The sequence below is a fragment of the Cheilinus undulatus genome, linkage group 24, assembly GCF_018320785.1.
Source record: "Cheilinus undulatus linkage group 24, ASM1832078v1, whole genome shotgun sequence".
NCBI lineage: Eukaryota > Metazoa > Chordata > Actinopteri > Labriformes > Labridae > Cheilinus > Cheilinus undulatus.
The window spans coordinates 8254311-8278939 of record NC_054888.1 but is presented as its reverse complement, the minus strand read 5'-3'; the positions used below and the strand labels follow the sequence as shown (position 1 = coordinate 8278939).

Genomic DNA, 24629 nt, shown 5'->3' with positions numbered 1-24629 from the left:
CTCATAACTTTTAAAAACTGACAGTTCAACACGCCATTAGAAAGGTGATTTTTATTACATTCTTTTTCACTCTATACATAGGTATACGTTTGTGTTCTAGCTATGTACAATCATGATGAAATTATACGGTTACATGATGGATTGGATCAAACAAACAATAGTAGGGGTGGGTATACATAGGTGGAATAAAATAGAGGTTTACAGAGGTCATCATCAGCACAATCTTTAAGGCGTTGAACTGTTAGTTGGTTCAAATGTTTCAGTCATGCTGTGAGCAGCTATGCACCATTTCATTGCATTGTTCAGTGAAAAAGAAGAGAGTTGAATGTTGCATTGAGACGTTTCTGGTCCAGATGGAAGTGTAAGCTGAGGTGAAGACGTCTTTATGAGATTAAAAACCTTAAATCAGTGCAGATTAATAGTTAATAAGTCTGTCTTCCACTAGTCTAAAAATCTTGCCTATAAAAGTGATTCTGCCTTCTGAGTAAAGAGTTCTGGTTTCACATGACCTGGGGGTCCAGAGCTGGCTCTAGTTGAAAATGTGTTTTTTCTTTTTTAAAAAAAGGAGGGATGAGCAGAGGCAGTGCTGACAGATTTCACACCCACCATCATCCCTGTGCATACAGAACAAACCCTCAGCCCCAATTATGCTGTCTGCAACGTCACGTCTGTTAGGAGGAGCCGTCTTTGCTCTGTCTGATGTCCGCTACGCTCTCGGGGACCCGGGCCACGATGCCTTCCAGGGACTTGGTAAGACAAATCTGGCAGCCCAGACGAGATCTGTAAAAAAAGAAATACATATTTCATGTCATATTTTACATCATTTCTGACTACAAACTCAACTCTAGATGAAGGCTGCCTACTCAAAACTCACAAAAGAGTCACATCCCAGCATCCTCTAAATTTCATAAGAACAAACTTTCATACTCATTATTTACAAAGTTTGTCTAAAACCTGCATATGTAGAATTTTTTGCACCTGACTGCTGGTATAGAAACATTTCTTTAGGCAGAAAAAGAGAAATGATCTGTTTTAGTGGTCAAACATGGAGAAACTGTTGACATTTTGCGAGTCTTTCACCAAAAAAAGTTCTAAAAACACATCTGTCTCTGCTAAAATAGTTTAAACACTGGTACCTGCTCTGATTTTATAATCAATGCATCTCTCAAAGTTCTACGATACATTTTTAGCTCCTTTTTTGGTCTACACCAGTGGTGTGCTTTGGGAATCTATTATTACTACAACTATGCAGCAACTAGAAAAACTATAACCAACATCCTTACAGCATGCTAACGTCAGACATTGTACCCTGCTGCACTGCATGCTCACTGTGTTGAAAGTTGTTAATTTAAATCAAAACTTTTAGTTTTTGAGATTATAAAGTCGGAAACAGCTGATTGCATGGAAGAAAATAACACCAGATGAAGCCGTTTTCCTTGCACTAGTTCTGCAGTGGACAGTCTAACAAATAATGTTTGAAATTGCTACTAGTCAATCCCAGTTGTGATTTATTGATGATACAAATGTGTGTTTGATCAGTGGCATTGGTGCTAACGATCCTGGCTAACAGCTACTTCAATTTGAAGAGTGTTTCGCTGATACTACTGATGTGGAAGATTTTCATTTGTGCCACTTTTTAACCTCTTTTTTCAGTTGATATATGCCACTTTTGTAAGCTGTTTTTCAACATTTTTGCCCAATTTGCCTTTTTTCCCCACACATTCTTGACACTTTTTAACAGCTTTTCCCCATGTTTCCTGCTGTTTTTGCCAATTTTAAACTTTTTTTTAGCCTCTTTTAACCCATTTTTGCCTGTTTGAAGTCGTTTCTGCAATGACTTAAACAAGCTTTTATTTTGATTCTGTGCCACTTTAAATACCTTTTTGCACATTTATCCCTTTTTTCTTCTGTTTTAAAAAAGGGGTTGACATTTTGGAAGAGCTCTCTCCTTTATCCCCCCTCATGTACGGCCTTGTCAAAAAGGAAATACTTATAATTTTAGCCCAAAATCATCACATTATCATCCCAATGAGACATGTCTATGAAATGGGTCAATCCAGCCACTGTTTTCAGTGTGGCTTTACAATGCTGTAAATCTATGACTAGGAAAATCTGAAATTTTTGTGTTTATAAAGTCAAAATATGCACATTTTTAATGTGTAAGTTTCACATTTTTCCTGTACATTTATGACTTTTTAAACTAAGATGTACTGAGTTTGGTTTCTTGTAAATAAAGGACTATAATCTCCAAAATAACTTTTTCCCCACAAAATTCATTATTATTATTATTATTATTTATTTAAATCAACAGATCCTGGGGCGTAGATGGCCAAGGGTTTAAGGCGCCATGTATGCAGGCGGCTCAAGTTCGAGTCCGTGGCACCATTTCCTTCACGTCTCTCCCAGCTCTCTCTTATCGATCTTATCAGCTATCCTCATATAATCAATGAAGGCATAAAAAGCCCAAAAACATATCTTTTTTTTTTTTAAATAACAGATCCTCTTTATTTTTAATGTTTTAGGGTGCTGATAAACCCCTGTTACAGATTGTTTTTCTTATCATGATTTCATCTAATTTTGACAATGCGCCTTGTTTGTGATGTTTGGTGCCCTCTTATGTGTAATAGGACCTGGGGTTGGGAACCAGTGGCCTTACATGCAAAATAAATTGGCAGTTTCATTGGGTGGGATGGCGTTGTTGTAGCAGTTGTGTCAAAGTCTTTACATATAAATTAAATTTCAAGTGATCAAAAAAGTGCACAAACTTAAAAAAAACAGCAGATTTTCAGGTATATTTTTAGCCAGAAGCTACTGAAACAGAAACAAAGAGAGGTCAGTATTCAAAAAAATGCCACTGTGCAGAAGTTTGCCTGCAAATTTAGTGAAATAAGAACAAGAAATGAGCCAAAATTAGGTGCACAGGACTTCTATTTTTGCATCATACCATCTAAACAAGCATCACTATTGTTTGATTTCTTGCTAGTTTCACACTGAAGGCGAGAACTGTAGTATTAAGACATCCCCAGGGTCAATCAGGGCTGTGTTTTTATCAGACAGATGCAAAGAGTAGTGAAGAATTAAACCAAATATTGGTAGTTCCATGTCTTAAGTGTTTCTAAATGATCTTAATCTAATGGAAGTAGAGATGGAGGAAAGTGGGCGGTTTAATGCTGGTGTAGGAGGACGGCCCTGTTATGTTTACCTCTTTGTCCTTCTCTGATTAACTGATCAGCTCTGACAAATCTCATTACATCCTGGTAACTAACTTATCAGCATAATGCAGGATGTGAGATCACTTACTTTAAATCTACCGGCTGACAATGACGAGGCCAACTGATTAAAAACATACAATCAACAGAGAATATTTACATTAACATGTACTGTCTGTGCAGATGATGCCTGATTTTATCATTCAGTCTTTAATGGGAGTGTTTTCCCTCCAGATGTTGGTGAGCTGGTTTAAACTTACGTGTCAGTCAGGCCGTAAGCTAAGTCTAGCATGTCCATCTCCTCATCTGTGACCGGCCCCAGCTTCTTGTAGACGTCCTCGTCGAAGATCAGATGGCATGTGGAGCATGCCAGGGTGCCCTCACACGCTCCTGAACACACCAACAAACACACATTTTAGAGCTTATCTGACAGATGTGAGAGCAGGCAGCCATCTGATAGGACCGTCTCTGCTTTTTTGTGTTTTTGCTTTCTTACCAAAACCATCAAAGTCGAGGTCTTCGTTAATGACGATGTCTAGCAGCGAGTCTCCAGGCGAGCCCTTCACTGTGATCTTCTCTCCGTCTCTGTTGATGAAGTGGATCGTCACCTTGTTGTCTGACCTGAGACAGAGAGAACAGCTGACCTTCTCTATTCCAACAATCACAACAGCCCACATTTCTCACATTAGGAACACAGACACAAAGATTAGAGCTGATAGAAATCCAGTATACAATGACAGAAATTTAACATATGAGTACATAACATTTGGCTTTTCTACAACATAGTAATAGTTTCTACTTTTAGGATTAATAAATAAAAAGCCTAATTTGCTTCAAATGTTGGGAGAATTTGCTCTGAAATTCTCAGGAATTTTAATGGAACTTCTGGTGAATTTGTTTTGATATTTTGGGGAATTTGTGGGTATTTTTAAAGTATTTTCAAGGAAATTTTGTGATATGTTTGTTTATTTTAGAGAGTTTCATTTCAAATTTTGAAAATGCTATGAAATTTTAGACCTGGGAATTTGGAAAGTCTGTTTGGTTGCTTAAGAGAAATTGCTTTGAAATTTTTTCCAGTATTTTCATGGAAATTTGGCAATTTGTTTGTAACTTGATTGGGAATTTGGGGGAAGGTATCCTTTGAAATTTTCTTAGAAATTAAAGGGAATTTATCTGGATGTTTGGGGGATTGATAGGACTTTTTTAGCTATTTTTGTGGAAATATTTGAAATTTATTTGTAAATGTTTGGTATTTTTATTGCATTTTTTTGTCCATTTAAATTTTCAAAAATTTTCATGGAAATTAAGGGGAATATGCCTTGAAATTTCAAGATATTTTCAGGGAATTTTGGCAAATATATTTACTTATTGGCTGGGAATTTTGGGGATTGTATATTTGAAATTTTCCTTGAATTTAAACAGAAATTAAAGCAAATTTGTTTGGATGTTTGGGTGTATTTGATACAAACCTGTAGGTATTTTTATAGAAAGTTGGCTTTTTAATGGAAATTTAGCTGATTTATTTGGGAAATTTGGGAGGGGGGTGTCCTTTGAAATTGTCAAAAGATCCATGGAAATTTCAGGGAATGTGTTTGGATGTTTGGGGGAACTTCCCATCATTTTCACAGAATATTGGGGAAAGTATTGATTTATTTTCAGTGGCTTTGTTTAATAAAACTTAAAGGGAATTTGCTTTTAAAATTTAAGGAGTCTGCGTGGATTTTAGGGGAAATCTTCACCATAATATTTAAGGCTTTGTGATCAAGTTCCCCAGCTCAGGTCTCAGGTCTCAGGAAGATTCATATATTAAATGGTATTTTGTACCTTTCTCCAACTACCTGAAGGCTCCAACCTTCCCAGACTGACGCTGCTCTCTGGTGGCTAAAACTTGACACTGCACTCAGTTCAGCCAGCTGAAGTGACAGGATTTGTAAGGATTAAATGGTGTAAATTTCTGGGAATTTAGTCCAAACTTTTCAAATAGACATCTTTTACACAGAACATGTGTAAGAGAAGACAAAGACCATGAAATATTGTTTAAAAAAAACCCAAAACAAATTCTGTCTGCATTTTACTGTAACTAAAGCTACAAATTACCCAGTAACGGACGCTTAAGACTAGTATTGTGGTTTGGGTATCAAAACTGTTTCAATTCCACTAAAGATTAAGCCTTTCATATCCTGACAGCCCTACTACTGAGTACACAATTCATCATTATATAAATCAAACATGTTTACTCTCATGCATCACGACCTTTATCTACATACTGCATAAACAAAGTCAGAAGTCGTTTTTCAACAATGCTGTGCGAATATCCAGACATCATGTACTCCACAGATAATCAAAGTCCTTATTCACACAGAGTCTAAAGCCAAATTACTCAAACTGAAGACTCCAGCTTCTGAAATAGACCACCCTGTTCTTGCCTTGCATTACAGTGAGTTAAATATTTTCAGGTTAGGGACTGTTTGTTACGCATCACCTTTGGCTTCTGAAATAGACCAGAATCTTTAACTTTGATATCGTACTGTCAAAAATCAGACAACATCTAGACCTGTTTTAACATCACAGAAACAAATTTAAGTCCTGTGCACCAAATATTGGGTCATTTCTTTCATTGCCAGATTGCCAAATGTGACAGACACACTATGACAGGGGTGTCCAGACTTCTTCCATTGGGGGTCACATACAGAAATATATAAGGATGGTGGGGCCACTTCCATATACCTCACTTTGATATTAATGTAAGTAAAACCAGACTAATACAGGTAAAGATATGCTCAGTGATTGGGTATGCTTTAAATTGCTGGCAGGACAAATGGCAAATCATTCTGAGGATTTTGAGGAGACCAATCAGATTTCAGGGGGCCCCGGTCGGCTCTGGCTACCACTGGCTCCGCCCCTGGAACATCATTGGTGCTGCTCTTTTCTGCTGTAATCCATTAGGGCATTATTATTTAAGATATATTGGTTGCCACTGTGTTTAATATTTTTAGTGTCTCAATTTAGTCCTTATAACAACAGCATTGTTGTCAAAATGTTTGTTTACAGTATTAGCATGGTAGCACTGCCTTGTGCTGAAACTAAGAGGTATAATACAGTCTACCAAAAGCCTCATACTTGAGGGCCATATTTCATTTAATTTAAATCATTTTAGGGGACCTACCAAAAGTGGGCAGAGGGCCATATTTGGTCCCCATGCCATAGTTTAGACACCCCTGCACTAGGAGCAGTACTCCAAAAGAAATATTGAAATAAAAAAAATCTCTATTGGCGTTGGCATCTGCTAAATGCCGGCCATAATTTTTACAATCAATGCATCTCTAATAATTACTGTGTAAACCAGAGGTGTCCAAACTATGGCCCAGGGGCCAAATGCAGGCCGCGGTCCAATTGTGAGTGGCCTGCTACCACGTTAATTAGTGGGGATGCTGAGTTAGCATCCACACTGTTGATATTTGGGTAGGCCATTTTGTTTATTATTATTCTTCCACGCTGGCTATCTCCTCCTTCATACTTTGTCGTATCAACACTGCTTAAACTTTTAAAAAAATAAGTTTCTTTGTCATGCTTTGACTTTTCTCTTTTCTAACGTTTATAATTTTTAAAATATTTAACTTTGTTTAAGAATGCCAAACAGATGGAAAAATTTAACAAATCAGCACTTTTTTCCAACTCCTCCTAACTTTGGCTTTTCTATATTTTCTATTCTATATATTTCTATATTTTCTATTCTCTATTTTCACTATTCTACTATCATACTCTTCAGCTTCTTAAAGTATAAAACAATGTGTTTGAGTGTAAATCTTGAGACAAATTTCTAAATGGCTCTCTTTTTCAATGTTTTTTTTTCCATTTTTCACTAATCAGGTATTGCACTCTTCAGCTTATATGCATTTTCAACCATTTGTATGCTTTTCAGCTTTTTTTGCCTTTTGGCTATTTATGCTATTTATATGCTATTTTCAGTTATTTTGCTATTTAGCTATTCTATGCTTGATTTAGATATTTTTATGCTATTTTCAGCTATTTTTATGCTATTTAGCTCTTTTATGCTATTTTCTGGCATTTTTTAATGCTATTTTCAGCTATTTTATTGTTTTATCCGCTATTTTCAGCAGTTCTTCCACAGTTCAGCTCTCAGCATCCCCACACAATTTCAGCTGAAATTGCATTTGTTTTTTCATCTAATGTTGTAAACAAACTTCTCAGCAGGAAGAATTAGTGGATGTTTTTTGTGATTAAACTGAGACAGTACTGTACAAAATTACTGGAAAACAAAAAAGAACATCTTGTTTTCTAACTCCCTGATGAGTTTCAACAGCAAATATCAGTACCAACTAGAAAAGCACTCAGAGCGTGCAGACCTCTACCATTAGCCCTATCTCCCAATAGTACAGAACCCTTAAAAAAAATTCCTGGATCCAGATGGTGATCCTGATCACTCACAAAATCTTGAAATCTGACTGAAGATCTGATGTTTAAAAGCGTTGGGTACTTCTTGATGTAACCGAATACTAAAATAAAGGATTTTAAAAAGACTCTTTAAAAGTTTTGACACTATTAGTTAAAAGCATCTAAAAATGGAAAGACCTGTTGCACATGCTATCTATAGAGGAAAGATTGTGTGGGATCTTTTCTGAAATAAGGATGTTATACATTGCACGTCCAATATCAAAAACACTCTTTAAAAAATGCACACAAATGCTCATTGAGCATGTGTTTACAAATCCACCTGAATTCACCCAGTTTAATGTTTCTATTCAGGATCAGGATAAACATTCTTCATCTGATTAGCCAAGCAGCCAGAGTAACTATTTCACTGCAGTGGATTTTTGGTTGGAACTGAAACAAGGTGCAAACTTTTTTTTTGTTGTTATTTCACTGCAAGAATCTGTGAGTGTAATTAGAAAAGTTAGTCATGATGAAAAAGAAGCATGTCCTCCTATAATCACCTTAGCCACACTGTGACAAGCGTTGCTCCTGATGAGAGCTAACTTCCCAGACTTGCTGCCCCGATTATACCCACATAGAAAATCCAAAGTCTAAACCTACATAATTCTGATTTCCTCAGCTATACATAACAAACTCCATGACCCCTCTGAAAATCCCAGCACCCTAGACCCCCATGTAATCCTCTTTACAAAATATGTCAATTATAAACCTTTCATCCAACCAATGCACTGCATGAACTTTAAAACAACAGTCTGAAATGTTGACTTTTAAAATGACAGTGATATGTGAGGGTCAGGGCTGGTGTTTACCAGTTTAAGGCCAGCTGAGAACGCCAAACCTTCAACTGGTCCGGTTCTGTTTGGCCATGGGAAGCCTAGCCTTGATTACAGCTTTGTACCGGAGTAGGATGGATCACTTCAGCCTTCAAGTTTTGGCTTCTTCCAAGGCTTCATAATGATGATTGATTCTCCATTTATAAGATAAAATAGATATGTTATGACATACTTTATACGGAATCTGTTCCAATTTTCCTGTTTAACCTGATCCTTGTGTTTCATTACCCATGTGTGTCTTTTGTTGACTTTAGATAGCTTATCTTGAAAAACCAGACCAGTGAAACTCACTACAAAGCTTGAGTTTGATTCGATTATCCCTTTCTGTGTTGGTCCAGCTGATTTCCTACTACTGGGATTATTAGCTGTGAAAACAGTAAGCATTTTCACAAGTTAAACCTTTCAAACGTGCTGTCTGCCCTCCACATGCGTCTGATCTAAGGTGACCCCAGCAGCAGTCAGCATTGTGGACGTTAGTCCAGCTCTTTGCCATGTTTGACAACACATATAACTAGAGCTGCACTACTAATTAAACTGTTTTCTTGGCTCTGTCCTTACAAGACGTCAGTGGACTTTCAGAGCATACAGTTTACCTTGTGATAAGGTGAATTCACTTACCTCAGAGGCTGCGTCCCTGTGGTAAAACTCCTCTGACCCGTCAGCCAGGCGCTCCAACTTACAGCCGCCGTCCTCCGCGTATACTCCCGTAGCCTTACGTGAGCAAGCCTTCTGAAAGCCGTTACCAAAGCCATTTGAAGTACAGACACGGAAAAGGCAGTTCAAAACTATCCAAACTGCTGCCGACACTCACAACCTGGGCTTCACAGTCCACTTTCGTCGAGCTCCAGCGACCGCGGACACCCCAGAGAGGTTTTGAGCGAGCTAGCCTGCTAGCTTAACTAGCGTTTTTTATGTACAAGAAATCACTCTGTCACTGTCACGTTCATTGCGTAACCCGACACATATGTCAACTGCCCGCGGTCTAAGGTCCTAGCTGATTTGGTTCATTAGCTCGTAATAATGAGCAGGAAACAAAGAGCATGCAGAGACTATCGGCTGTAATCACGCCACACAAGTTTATGCAGGCAAATAGCAAATGTGACGGGTCTCCGATGTATTTCCTGGCATGGGGGTGACGTTAGAGTAGGCACGGTGAGTCCACATCCGGTTATGACTTCAAAAATAAAAGCTCAAGTAACCAAAACGTTGCAGCTTTACATTCAAAGGTGTTTCCCAAACACTCACGTATATCTGAAAATGAAAAACTTTTTTTTTTAACTCAAAAAACACAGTAACTTCCCGTTTAAACGGAAGCTCTTGACGAAACATTTATGCCAAAACGTGGATACGTTGTTGTGGCTTCAATTGTTACCGTGCTAAATGGTGACTTATAAAAGTGATGTCAAAGACGGAACTAAATGCTGCCCCCCCCCTTTCGCTTTAATAACACAGTATTTTCCAAGAACATTCATAAACTATGCCTTAGTCACATTTATTTGGTTCAAGACATGTTATAACGGCTGTAGATCACCAGTTAACACGGTCGCTATTTAAATCTTAACTGCATTATCATGACCGTGCAGTGACTGCAACTATACTATATAGTCAAGTAAAACCAATCCTGTCTTTTTTTATCTGAATAACCACCACCCTTATCAAAGCAACGAATAATTTAATTTATTAATGCTGTATACAGCCAAAATGTAAACCCATTTTCTTTGAACAGAATAAAAATGGGTTAAAGGTGGCATAAATATATCAAAAGTGGCACAAATGGGCTAAAAGAGACAGAAACGGCTTAACAGAAGCTAAATAATTGACGGAAAGCTGCAACAAGGGCTTAGAAATTGTTAAAACAGTTAGAAAGAAAGGTGAAGGGATATAGGTAGCAAAAATAAGTTTAAAAAGAGTGAAAGGCATTTAAAATCAGCAAAAAAAAAAAAAAAAAAAAAGTGTTGAAAAAGGATTAATATTGATAAAAATGGATTAACTGAGGCAAAATGGGCAGAAGATGTGGAAAGGGTTAAAAAATGCCAAAAATGGGTTAGTAGAGACAAAATGGGTAAAATGCGATTTAAAAATAAAAACGGGTTTAAATAGGCAAAACTGGTTGTAAGAGGAAAAGGGTAACTGGAAAAAAAGCTAAAAATATGCCAAAAAGAGGCAAAATTTCTTCAAATTCACAAAAAAAAGGGTTGAAAAAGAGTTGAAAAGTGGCAAGAATAACTGAAGAACGGGCTATTTTGTTAAAAGTTGGCAAAACTGATTAAAATGACATATAGACAAAATAACGCAAAACTAAACTGGAGTTAAAAACAACAGCAGAAACCAAATAAAACTTGTGAAAAATCCAAAACTGTTACAGACTCGGACGGAAATGACGTGCCCGTATACAAACTGCGTGTTTCTTCGATTTACACATTTTAGACAGTAAGCGACCCCATAACCAAAAAGAGTCCCCTTACTAACTGAATTTTGCGTTCAGCAAACTGTCCTGACTCGACAGCACTTTATTTTGAAAAACCAACCGTTAATTTTTCAGGTATGTACCGGATAACTGACGCCAGCTTGACACCGCTAATAGAGAGTTGTGTCTGTACACGTGCGTGCGGAAGTCTGCCAAATAGAGTATCAGTGAGTTCGTGTGTTCGTTTTGTACCTCAGCGTCCGCCGGTGGATTGAGTAAGAGATTTTTCTCGCTTTGGAAGGGCTCTCCAAAGGGGAGGAACTCCTCCGTCGTGTAACCGAGAGATAAAGACCAACCCTCCAAGTGTTGCCTAAGAAAGGTCATAGCTTTTGAGGAAAATTATGTCTTCTCTCCTGGACAGAAAAACAGGCAAAACGCATTTATCCCTCAAGCCACAATAAACGTTTTGTCATTAGTGTTAACTGTTGTAATTACAGTTAGGATTTGGGTTTTATGTGACTTTGCGATGAAAGCTTTCTTGATATATCAGCAGAAGGTATGCTACTGCAAATATACACCAGATGGAGCCAGAGATTGAGGGCAGTGTAATTTCTCATGCTTATACGCAACATAAAAGTGCTGGGAAGAGCATTTGCTACCTTCTTACATCATCTTCTTCTTCTTTTGCATATTTGTCACTCTTAAATATTTCAGGCCATCAGACATATGTTAACATTAGACAAAGACATCCCAAGTATATATAAAATTTAGTTTCTACATGTTAGTTTTATTCATTGAGGGGAAAAGTCATCCAAACGTAGCTTGCCCTATGTGAAAAGTAGAACCTGATGGACAAAGTGAAGTGAAGGAGCCATTTAATGACAGTGTCTGGCCTACCAAAATCACTTCAAGAACGTATTGTTGACTCATCCAGGTCACAAAAGAACTCAGAACAACATCTAAAGATCTGCAGGCCTCTTTGACATTCATTGTGTTTAAAGTTGTGATTAACCCGTGGTAGCCCATCCCTGGACCAAACTTTGGTGACCCACATAGTCACGTAAAAACATGTTGTCATCTCTGCTCTCTGGCAGAAATGTCGATTGCACCAGCCTTGATTGAACCAGGTGCCATTCACCTTACAGGACAAAGAGGGCAGGTTCAATTTAAGTTGTAGCGTCAGCATCACATCATGCAACACTGAGCGTTTTAGTGGTCATCAAAGGTCATCACAGAGTGTACTTAATTATCTACTGTTGTAACTGTGTTGTGTTCAAACCAGTGTCAGACAAGACCTGAGGGCAAAGTGCAATGAATACTTCGAATCAATCAATAATCTTATTATGACTTTATGACCAAGACTGTAACATTTTAATGGGAAACCGTATGTGTGAAAGTGGCTCAGTGTTCCTTGCTGCTGCCACAGGTAAGCAACTCAGACTGACATACCTGACACACCTTATCTACCCAGACTGACAGCCGCTTAAATAGAGCAGGGAGTGCAGAGGCAGTTACAGTAGCTTCAAAGACGTATGAATATTTGCTCTGCTTATTCTAGTGCCGACAGGATGCTCAAGCTAGTGCTGTTGTTCCTGACACTGTCAGGTAAGTTCTGTTAAATTTCTTTGTCACTATCATTTTTGACATTTAAAGTAGTAATTCTGGATAAAATTAACCTCCATAAAGAGATTTTTCTCCATAATATGAGTGATAGTATTCTTCAATATGCAGATGATGTGATTCTAAGCATTTGTTTTACCCTAAAATACAGTATTATTGGTTTAATATAAAAATAATAGTTCTTTAATCATAAATGCTTGAATTTTAATTCTAAGCTATTTATGTGTGAAATATGCAACAATAATATACTTTTTAAAGCATTTTTTTAAGTGATCTTGAAGAAATCTGTCAATCTCAATGAAATAACTTTTTTCAACAAAATGAACCACTCCAAAGCTTTTCTTGACATAAAACACAGATTCTTTTTTGGTAAAACTTTTTTCCATTGATAGTCTTAGCAAAACTTGAATAATGTCTATAACCCTATAATTATTCTGAATGAAAGTAACCTCCATAAAGAGATTTTTCTCCGTAGTATAACGGATAGTATTCTTCAATATGCAGATGATGTGATTCTAAGCATTTTCCCTCTTAAAAAACGCTATTATTGTTTTAACATGAAAAAAATAATAGTTCTTTTTATCATAAATGGCAATAAATGTATTTTCCTGATTTTTTTATTTTCATTCTAAGCTATTTATGTTTGATGGCTGGAAATACGCACCAATAATATAATTTTTTAAAAGTATTTTTTATGTGATCTTGAAGAAATCTGTCAATCTCAATGAAATAACTTCAAGTTTTTTCAACAAAATGAACCACTCCAAAGCTTTTCTTGACATAAAACACAGAATTTTTTGGTAAAACTGCTTTTTTTCCCATTGATAGTCTTAGCAAAACTTGAATAATGTCTATAACCCTATAGTTATTCTGAATAAAAGTAACCTCCATAAAGAGATTTTTCTCAGTAGTATAACTGATAGTATTCTTCAGTATGCAGATGATATGATTCTAAGCATTTTTCCCCCCTTAAAAAAACGCTGTTATTGTTTTAACATAAAAAATAATAGTTCTTTTATCATAAATTGCAATAAATGTTTTTTTTTTTTTCAGATTTTTTTTTATTTTCATTCTAAGCTATTTATGTTTGATGGCTTGAAATATGCACCAGTAATATAATTTTTTAAAGTATTTTTTATGTGATCTTGAAGAAATTTTTCAATCTCAATGTAAAAACTTCAAGTTTTTTCAACAAAATGAACCACTCCAAAGCTTTTCTTGACATAAAACACAGAATTTTTTGGAAAAATTGCTTTTTTTCTATTTGACAGTCCTAGTTAAACTTTAATAATGTCTATAACCTGGTCAATCGTGGCTTACAGCAATGTAATCAGGGCAATAGATCTTTATGACACAGTAAGCAAAAAACTTTGGCCCACATGTAATTCTAGCACAGTGATGAATCATTGTTATAAAAGGTCAAATTGGTATGTTCCTTTTAAGACTACTTACTCTGCTTTGAAGTCTTTGCTTTTCAAAAAGTGACCTAACTGTAAAGTAAAATATGTCCTTTACAGGCCTCCAGGCTGCCCCACTCGCACGCCAAACTTTCCATAAGAAGTCACATACCTACCGGCTGCCTGATGGCTTTCGGCAGGGCACTGAACACTCCGACATCCGCAAGCCGATTCCCGACAACTTCCGACAAGGTACCGAGCCCTCCAGGAGATTCATCATAAACCTCAACACTGGCCTTGTTCAGGATTACGTCAGTGAGATGGAGAGGAGAGTAGGTAAGAATACACACGAGGCTGGACACATTTTGGTGGAACTAGGAACTTGTTTCCATGTGAGGAAATCTAAAAAATTTAAATAATTCTTATCTACCTCTTTTTTTTTGCCAGATTCAATCCATCCTTCTCGTGGGAATGGATTAGGCGAGATGAAGAGAAGACACTGGATATTGGAAGAGGGTAAGCATGGGTGTAAGTGCTACAATGATAAAATTCAATCATAATTCATTCTCCAGTACTTTCAGGCACTACAAACAATGACAAACCATTGTGCTGCAGACCTAGATTTGTCTTTTTTTGTGTTTGAGTGATAATTAGCTATTTTAGCATGGCAACATGCACATTTTCTATAGTGGGCACGATAAACATCTACTTAACATTAGCAAGCCACAATTAGCATGCGAGCATGCTGGTGTGAACTAACATAGCTACAACCCTTGGTCTTGCTGTCAAGCCTGAATTGTCGAAAATGTTGTGTCTTTCAAAAGCTCAAGATGTCCCAGCCCAGAGGAATGGTCATGGTTGGGTCCGTGTGGAGATGGCGTCTGCTTATCGTCTTCCTGATGGTTTCAGACAGGGAACTGAACCTGTCAAGACAATCCCTGATGGTTTTAGGCAGGGAACAGAGCCCGTTAGAGCAATCCCAGCTGGTTTCAGACAGGGAACAGAGCCCGTCAAGACCATCCCAGAAGGCTTTAGACAGGGCACTGAACCTGTTCGTAACATCCCAGAGAGCTACAGACAGGGCACAGAACCATCTTTGCAAAACCTTGAGCTTCTCAGACAGGGAGCAGAACCCAGGAAATCACTTCCAGCTGGTTTTAGACAGGGCACAGAGCCTGTTCGTAAGATCCCAGAGGGCTTTAGACAGGGTACAGAGCCTGTTCGTAAGATCCCAGAGGGCTTTAGACAGGGCACAGAGCCTGTTCGTAAGATCCCAGAGGGCTTTAGACAGGGCACAGAGCCTGTTCGTAAGATCCCAGAGGGCTTTAGACAGGGTACAGAGCCTGTTCGTAAGATCCCAGAGGGCTTTAGACAGGGTACAGAGCCTGTTCGTAAGATCCCAGAGGGTTTTAGACAGGGCACAGAGCCTGTTCGTAAGATCCCAGAGGGTTTTAGACAGGGCACAGAACCTGTTCGCAACATCCCAGAGGGCTACAGACAGGGCACAGAACCTGTCAAGACAATCCCTGATGGTTTTAGGCAGGGCACTGAACCAATTCGAACACTCCCAATGGGCTTCCGACAGGGAACAGAACCCTCAACCTCCAGGCGCCAAACCCAGACAGTTGAATGCAAAGGAGCGGTCATCAACGGAAACTGCTACCAGTTCAACCCCACACCACTTGCCTTTCAAGATGCACAGGTTAGACTACTCTTGTATTAAAATGATGTACAAGAGTAATTAAGCCTTAATTCCTTCACTGTTTAGGCCAAAACAGAAAGGCCGCTCTGTTTCACCCCTAAAACTGTAGCCTTTATTCTTCACTTCTGACTGTTTGTTGCTTTCCAAATTAAATCATGAACTTTCTTTGTCCTTTGTCTCCAGGACTTATGCAGAGCTCTTGCACCAAATGCTGAGCTTGCATCTGTAACAAGTGGCGACCTGCATTCCCGTCTGGTCTCTCTGGTGACCAAGGGTGGTGAGAGTAACCCCGTGCTGACCTGGCTGGGAGGCACTGTAAAGGCAAGTTCGTCTTTTCATACACAACCCTTTCCTCTTCTGCATACTTGGCAACTGAAATTGTACCATTCTACCATCACCAGTACTCAGATTCTTTCCAAATCTAAATATTTAATTGGATCTATAGCTAGGAAAAAAACCCACTACAATAAAATAAACATGCATGTCAGCAAACCACCTCCTTGTAATGAACTTTCTGACTATGACGCCAGCAGTTTGACACCAACTCCCACTCAGAATTGAGGCCAAGGAGAGTGTCATCAGATATGGTATCAACAGGACAGATAATGTTATTCTTACCTTGGTAGAACACTGACCTCTGAGCTTTTAGTTTGAGATAGAAGCATGTTTCTGGACTCAAAGTACACTTTAGTACTATAGTATTATTCTTTAAAGGACTTTGAATGGCTTATTTAGAACATTTGAATAATCTTATTGTTTCTGTAAAATGAATGGTTCAAACCAGTCTTAATTGTATGCGTATTGGCTTTGCACACCTCAGAACCAGAAGGCATCTTGGGTTGACGGGTCAGAGTGGAGCTACAGCGACTGGATGCCTGGCCATCCTAACATTCACAGTGACAAGCCTGTTTGTGTGGAGATGTTCAAGATAGGTAATATCTAACACTAACATATACCGTAAACACATAATCAAGATCTTTTTTTTTGGAAAAGTTCCAACTAGTCTTTCCTTATAACACAGTAACAGCATTAAACAAGTCATAGATTAAGCACTTTTGCTTTTATGGCACTATTAATTCAAAGGTTATGAATTAAGGAAGCTTAGATAAGCTTAGTCTGCGTCATGGAAGGTTGATAAGATATTAAAATATTAACTTGAATGACTGCCTTTGTACATTTTCAGTGTAAATAGTCTTAAACATATAGAAAATGTGTCCTTTATTAACCTGTCCCTACCGCTTTTTGCAGATCAGAGCTGGTGGACTGCGGTCGACTGTGAGCTGAAGAGAGCATCCATCTGCTCTTACCCGATCACTGCATGAAAACCATAAAGAGACAGCGATAAGAGGGTGTTTTTGATTGGTTTCTTGTCAAAATCATACCTTCAAATGAGTTTCCATACCTTTGTATGAATCTGTCTGAGTTTCCTTGAATAAACCTGGCATATTACCCCTGTCTTTGGTGTTTTTTAACATGAAAAGCAACAAATAAAGACTAGGGCTGCAAGCAGCACTGAAGGGCCCTCACACATCTCCCACACATATTTAAATATGTAGAGGGGAAGACCCTAATCATGTGAGATTTCATGCAAATCAGACATTTCATGAGTTACAGTCACTTCCTGTAAATTGGCGAGACAATTGTGTCACTTTCTGTTGACAGTAGGGGTGCTACATCAAAACAATGAAATAATTGTTTGAATATGTAGAGGGGCAGACCTTGATCCTACATGGGAAATTATAAGGCAATCAGATGTTTGGTGTGAGAGTTGCACATACTTCCTGTCAAATTGGCAAGATATCCTTTAATGAAACATATCTGTGTTTTGAGACCTTTCTTTCAAAATCAGAGCTTAACTGGTTAAGCACAATAAGAGGAATGAAGATATGACCCATTTGTGTCACTTCCCGTTGCCAGCCGGAGATGTTATTATGAGACATTTGCACATGGGCGTGACCAGTGTGATACCGTAGGCTTGCAAGAAAGAGCAGAAGATCACAGAAGATTGTATACTAAAGTTATAAAAGGTTAAAGTCATTTGGCACCATCAAAAATGTGTTATTTTGAAACTAGAGATGAAGCTTGTTTACTTCCTGTTGGGATTTGGCATGCGTCCAAGAGGCTTTCATGTAGGTCTTATGATGACCCATATGTATACCAAAAATTATAAGCCAAGGCTGAATGGTGTGTGGGGGCTGAATATTCAAAGGGAAAGTTAAAAAATCAGAAGCAGAAATGTTCAATTGCCAGAAGGAGGCGCTGTGACAATGTAATGATATTAATATAAGAAAATATTTAAGATCGATATGTGATCATCCCTGTAAAGTTTGGTGATGATTGGTGAAAGCACTAAAGAGTTAGAAGGCATTATTCATACATTTTCACTGCAAAAAAATGTACAAAAAGTAGTTTAAGTCTAGGCTTGGGTCATGGCTCCACCCTGTAGTGGAAACTCACAGTTTGCACAACTTTAAATCTTCAGGTTGTCTAGTATGAGCAAAAAAAATCTGGAGACAGTCAGATGAAATCCCTCAAACTAGTTTGTAAAAGTATGAAACCAGTGAATCGGCGAAAAATGCCAAAATTTCACCTTTAGCTTTTTGTAGTGCACTTCCTGTACATTTTAGAGGGTGGCCCCAGGAGACTTTTTTCTTGTCTAATCATGATACATAGGTTTACTGATTTTCATGCAGGTAGCTCTTACTCAGTCCTCTATCTCATGTCTGCTTGATGGACTTGCACGATTCCACCAAAATACCAAAACTTGGGGAAAATTTTCTGTTAAGTTTGGTGAGTTTTTGAGTATTTTAAAGCCCCAAAATTAGCGATTCTTCTCACAGAAAAATGATGCATAGATAAAGCAGGGTCCTCGCAGACCCTTGGTTGGTTTTTGCCACTTTTCTGTGTTCCATTAAATACAGAGTCATAACAAATTCATATAACCCTACTTTAATTTAGACAAGACTTTAATGATCATTTTTCCACCTGTGTATACAAAGCAGTTTGTACAGATTAGGGAGCCAAGTTAAAACAATTTGTTACAATTTAGTACCTGGAAAGTGCAAAAAGTACATTTCAAATACGCTGAAATAAAAATCATGCTGTACATTATATACTGTATTCATAAATAATCACAGATATACACACATCCATTTGGTGACAGTCACAGAGAATGTTGCTAAGACACAAAATAGTATGCTTTGCTTTAAAGTCCTATATTCTCACTTCCTCTTTTTGAGGTTTATCATCTGGAATGCTGCTTTTTATTTATTTTGACAGTAAAATTCAGGGGAGATGAGCTTAAGAAAGAAATGAGAGAAACCTATCTCTATGTCAATCACACACTGGATAAAGGCACTCCGTTTGTTGCAGTCGTGGAACAACTCAAACAGTGGTCTTTAGTCAGAACGATGAATGAAGATGAAAGAAAAAGCTGCATTGAGAGACATTTTATGCACCTTTTGCAGAAATCTCTTAAAGAAGGACACAGATAGGCCTTTCCGTGACATTTAAATAAAACTTAATACAATATCACATTAAAAAAACAGAAACGTGTGACTTCGGTTCACAGAAACATACAATGAAATCAAGAATTTGGCGATAAAAAACAAACTTATCACTGGCATCCTCACACACAGATTCAATCACACACTAACATGTATGGTGCAAAAATATAAATCACACAGTTTAATCCACAGGAGCTTCTTACTGTGGCTTTTTTGTGTTAGTCTGATATCACAGAAACCCCATTCAAACATGAACGACGCAAGCGGCGAGGCATGCAAACTGTTCCAATGCCCCTTAAAATCAGTCACTTCACGATGAGCAGGAATGAGAATGAGATGTAAAAACACGGAGAAAGACTGAGGCGTTGATGAAGGCAAATCTAGGGGGAAAAGGGAGGAGTTCAGGCAATTTTCTACTACAGGAAGACTAGCGATAGAGGCATGGCTTACGGAAAAAGACGGGAAGAAAGCATCGACAGCCACCAAGCAACGCAGCTGTATTGCTGTTAACACTGACATCTCATAAAGCCCTTGAGGATATCTTCTTTCTCCTTCTTTTATAGGTCTCTGAACAGTCAGAAGAGTTTTAAATATTCCATACTTGTGTCTGTATTCCATTGACAAAATGTGATCTAAAAACTGCTACTTATACATATAAATAAACATGTTTCAAGTAACTTATAAACATTAGACTTCTTTTCTTTACTGCAGTAATGGAAGCTTCATGTGTTAGAGAATGTAGTGTTTTCTGTAGTGAGAAAATCTTCATCTTTGTGAAAGTTAAAGCTCCAGTGAGGGTTTTTTGTTTGGGTTGTTTTTGGCGCCACCTGTGGACAAATCAGTACTTCTTGACTATGCTGATTTTGGATGCTTAAAAAAATGAAGCAGCTCACTCATTAGAAATATTTGCCACACAAAAAGTGTTTCAGCAGTTTGAAGTCAATTATTTTAACATTTTTGATTCCCACCCCCTGCGACAGGTTTTTTACACATTAAAAATAATTATACAGAGCACCCCCTTGTGGACAAAGTTAGACTTTTCAAGTCTGTGCTAATTTTGCGGCTGACTAAATGAGAATATTTGCTGCAAAAAAAGAAATGAGTGTAAAAGTAGTTTAAAGTCAATTACTTAAACGTTTTGGATGGCTACCCCCTGGCGGGGTTTTTCTACATCAAAAATAAGTACATAGGGCACTCCCCTTTGGACAAACACTTCTTCTTAAATCTCTACTGATTTTGCTTGCTTTAAGAATCAAGTGGCTCACTCACTGAGAAGATTTTCTGTAAAAAAAAAAAAAAAAAAAAAAAAAGAGGGTGTTTCAGCAGTTTGAAGTCTGTTACGTCAACATTTTTGATGCCTACTCCCTGGCGAGGTTTTTTACACATTGAAAATACCTACATAGGGCAACCCCCTGCGGACAAAGTTAGACTTCTTGAGTCTCTGCTGATTTTAAAACATCAAAATGTTCACACATTGAGACGATTTGCAGCAAAAAGAGGGTGTTTCAGCAGTTTGAAGTCAATTACTTCATCTCTTTTGATGGCTACTCCCTGGCAGGGCTTGTTTTTTACACAATGAAAATCATTGCATAGGGCAACCCCCTGCGGACAAAGTTAGACTTCTTGAGTCTCTGCTGATTTTGCTGCTTTAAAACATCAAAAGGTTTACTCATTGAGAATATTTGCTGCAAAAAGAGGGTGTTTCCACAGTTTGAAGTCTACTACTTCAAACCTTTGATGGCTACCTCCTGGCGGGGTTTTTCTCCACATTGAAACAACTGCACAGGGCTCCCCCCTATGGACAAAGCTATACTTCATGAGTCTCAGCTGATTTTGCAGAGCATTAAATGACAAGATTTGCCGCAACAAAAGAAAAAAAGCGTTTCAGCAGTTTGGAGTTACTTGCACACTTTTGATGGCCGGGCATCCCCATCAACAATAACTACACAGAGCACCCCACCCTGTGAAGATAACAAAAGTAGTTTTTAATTACTTGAACACTTTTGATTCGTACCCCCGGTAAGTTCTTATAGAAAATAAAATTTGCCGCAAAAAAAGAGGATGTTTCAGCAGTTTGAATTCATTTTCTTTGACACTTTTAATGCTTTCCCCCGGAGTATTTTTTTCCCACACTGAAAATAACCAAATTTAAGAAGCTGTGCATTATGCCGATGTCCTGCTTGATTTTTTATCTTATAAAGAGGCATTACTGTTCAATTGTTTGTAACCAGATAAAAACTCCTCACAGGAGCTTTAATGACAGACACTACAGATGTGAGTAAAATCAGACAGCTGTATCCAAGTGTAAAAAAAAAACTTCTCCATAACTATTCTCTGCTGCCTAATCTCAAAATGGATCAGAAATGCCATGCGTACGAACAGATGCCGAGTGAACTGGCACATGCAGTGACAAAACACGAAGAAATCCACGATAAAAACAACATTCACTCACATATATATACATGTAAAAAACGCATAGGAAAGGCAGAGAGTTTGGTCTTGTGAGTGATGGAGCTGTCTTACTGCATAAGGCTGCTGAGTCAGCAGCTTTGAGGCAACCATGAAAAGGTTTCACCTTCAGATAGCACAGGCCCGCCTGTCTGCATCGAAGGCAAACTAAGGGGGGGACGAAAAGGCCACTTGAAACTATATTTTTAGACAGAGAATAGCAAAACATACATAAACACACAAAATAATTGATCCTTTTAAATTTAAGCAGATCAATTCGGACAAGACAGGAAACATTAGGCTGACCGTGTATAAATGACGATGACTGATTTAGAAGGATGTTTGGTGGTGGGGTGATGTTGCTTCTGGATTCAAAAAACAGCGCCAGCACTGTTTGGTCAATCCCAAGCATGAAAGCAGACACATAAAAAGACAGATGTTGTGATGCTAAATGTTTCAAGCACCACAGAACACCTGGAGAGCACACTCATCAGACAGAATAAAGCGACCTGTTTTGGTGATTGACAGGCATAAAGGTGAACAGGGTGACGGGAATGTGGGATGTGCATGGAAGGGAAGGATCAGGAATCAGGGAGTTTGGGTGGGCGGGTGGGGTCGGTGGTGCTCGTGCTAGATGTTGTACACGGTCTCCCCCGAGGAGATCTGGCTCAGTCCCCTCCTGGAGCCCCACAGCTTCCGTGTGATCTGGCCCGAACGCATCTGGGAAGAGCGGAGGAAGAGGAGGAGGAGGAGGAGGAGGAGGAGGAGGAGGAGGGGGTGGGGGGAGAGTGGGGGAAAGAAAAGCATGAAGTCAAAGAAAACGGGGAAAAAAGGAGGAGGGATATGATTCATGAGTGTTTAGATCAGTCTAGCTTGATTTACTTGCGAGTAAAATTAAGACTAAAGGAAAAAAAATCAAGCTTGATTCAGTTGATCTGTACGGAAGAGGATGAGGACCAAAAAAAATATTTCTGAGATCCAACTTTAAATCCAACTCAAAAAAAGGAAAAAGGCAGAATTCTAAATTAAAGGAACATTTCTTAACCAAAAGCCAGAGTTCTGACCAATTCTTATTTTTTCCAAATCTTGGAAAAAAAGTCAGAACCCTCAGAAACCCAACTTAAATCCCAGTATTCCGATTTTTAACTCAGAATTCTGACTTATTTTACACATTTTTGACTTTAATCTCTTTCAAAATCTTGTGATAAAGTCAGAACTCTGACTTTAATAATAGAATTTGGTTTAAATCTCAAATTTCTGATTTTTATTTCTGACTTCTGACTTCAATCTGAGAATTCAATTTTTTACTCAGAAATTTGATTATTTTCTACTTTAATCTTTTAAATCTGACATAAATCCCAGACTTCTAATTTAAAGATCAGACTTCAGACTCTGTACTCAGAATCTTTATTTCTACCTGCAGACCTCTGACTTTAACCTAGAATTTTGACTTTAATCTCAGAATCCCAATTTTTACTCAGAATTCTGATAATTTTCTCAGATTACTGACCTTACTCGAGAAATTCTGACTTTAATCAAAGAATATTGCTGATTTTAATCTGAGATTTTGGACTTTAATCTCAAATTACAGACTTTAATTTCAGAATGCAATTCTTTACCCAGAATTCTGATTATTTTCTCAGATTATTTTCTTTAATCTTTGAAATCTGACTTTAATCCAAGAATTCTAATTAAAATATCAGACTTTAACCTTAGATTTTTTTTCCCTTTTTGTATTAATCTGAGAATTCTGACTTCAATCTCAGAATTCTTTTTTTTTTTTTTTTTAACTCAGAATTCTGATCATTTTCTCAGATTACTGCCTTTACTGTCTGAATTTTGGCTCTATTCTTGGACATCTATTCTAAATCTAAGACTTCTGACTGTAATCTCAGAATTCTGGCTTCAATCTAAAAACTAAAAGTTTTACTCAGCAGTCTGATTATTTTCTCAGAATTCTGGCTTTAATCTAAGAATTCAAATTTCTACTCAGAATTCTGATTATTGTCTCAGATTATTCACTTCAGTATGAGAATTCTAACTTTAATCTCAGATTTGAAAAATTAATAAATAGATTTAAAACAAAATGTTTGATGTCAGTTTTTTCTCGTGGCCCTAACACTCCTCCGTAGATCTGAACAGAAAAGATGAAAATCAAAGGTGCGATGATTCAAAGACTCAGAGGGAACTACCTGCATCGTCTATGCTAACTTTATATTTACATTATAAAACACTGGAGTCTAACTTGGCTAGGTTACTAGTTTGCATTATTAGATTGTAGCTACATTGTTAGTATGGCTTGAGTTTGCAGAAGCGTTCACAGGTTTTTCACAGCATATTTGTTATATTTGTAGAGTACACTCAGACATGTAACATAATGACACTTTAGGTAAACAGCAGGGGATGGAATTTATCCCAGGTCAACAGCCAAATCAAGTCAAATATTGCACTGATGCCAAACCTAACTGGAAATACAGAATGAGGTCAGCATGGAGAGTTGTTTTTCTATCACAGTTGTCTGCTCAGCGGTGCGCTGAAGGAATGTGTTTGTTTTTAACGTAAATGTGAGCATAGCTTCAGGTGTGACTGTGGGCGACAACCATCCCTGAGTAGGACGAGGTGAAAGTGATTCTAAAGGTCGTTGAGAATGTTGAGGCCGAGTTTTGCAACACCAGTGACGTGTGCAGCAGGTTTATCAGTGTGTGACAGTGATGTAAGGGGGAGAAGAGGGAGGTTAGGGTTTAAGGGTGTTAGAGGGGGGAGTGAACACCAGCTGGTCACGCTGGTGCAGCAGGCGGGTTGGCGAGCGAGCCCGGAGTGGGGCCAGCAGGGGGGAGGCCATGAGCGGCGATCCCTCCAGGCTCTGAGCGATGTAGTTCCTCAGCGAGTTCTTTACCTCCGCTGGCTTGCCCACGCCGACGATGATCAGCTTGCCGTCCTCGAGGCCCACCAGGACGTGGCTCTGCTCTTTGGTGACGGAGACGCAGCGGACTGGCACGCGCATCGCCATGGGCTCCGTACTCAGAGACAGACTGTACCGGGGGAAAGATGC

At 38.2% G+C, this 24629-nt stretch overlaps 3 protein-coding genes across 6 annotated transcripts in view; 1 reads left to right on the top strand and 2 right to left on the bottom strand.

Moving 5' to 3' along the window:
* Positions 1 to 36: 36 nt before the first annotated feature.
* Positions 37 to 9619, bottom strand: LOC121506474 (adrenodoxin-like). The gene is made up of 4 exons (XM_041782304.1): positions 9116 to 9619; positions 3706 to 3830; positions 3470 to 3599; positions 37 to 780 (listed from the first exon to the last, which is right to left on the bottom strand). The coding sequence occupies exons 1-4, from the start codon at positions 9247 to 9249 to the stop codon at positions 672 to 674; spliced, it is 498 nt and encodes a 165-aa protein (XP_041638238.1). The 5' UTR covers positions 9250 to 9619; the 3' UTR covers positions 37 to 671.
* Positions 9620 to 12297: 2678 nt separating this feature from the next.
* On the top strand, positions 12298 to 17072 carry LOC121506358. Its single transcript, XM_041782134.1, has 8 exons — positions 12298 to 12330; positions 12463 to 12509; positions 14042 to 14257; positions 14369 to 14437; positions 14746 to 15623; positions 15807 to 15944; positions 16444 to 16555; positions 16872 to 17072. The coding sequence occupies exons 2-8, from the start codon at positions 12473 to 12475 to the stop codon at positions 16943 to 16945; spliced, it is 1524 nt and encodes a 507-aa protein (XP_041638068.1). The 5' UTR covers positions 12298 to 12330; positions 12463 to 12472; the 3' UTR covers positions 16946 to 17072.
* Positions 17073 to 22180: 5108 nt separating this feature from the next.
* The window catches only part of nbeal1 (neurobeachin-like 1), a 104354-nt gene continuing 101905 nt past the window's right edge, over positions 22181 to 24629 (bottom strand). For 2 of the 4 annotated variants that reach the window (XM_041781695.1, XM_041781698.1), the window contains 2 exons: positions 24474 to 24609; positions 22181 to 22297 (listed from right to left, as the gene is read on the bottom strand). In XM_041781695.1, coding sequence (XP_041637629.1) covers positions 22208 to 22297; positions 24474 to 24609 — 226 coding nt within the window. In that variant the 3' untranslated portion in view covers positions 22181 to 22207. Of the gene's footprint in view, positions 22298 to 22450; positions 24610 to 24629 lie in introns of those variants that run through there. The other 2 variants (XM_041781694.1, XM_041781696.1) reach the window with 1 other exon arrangement.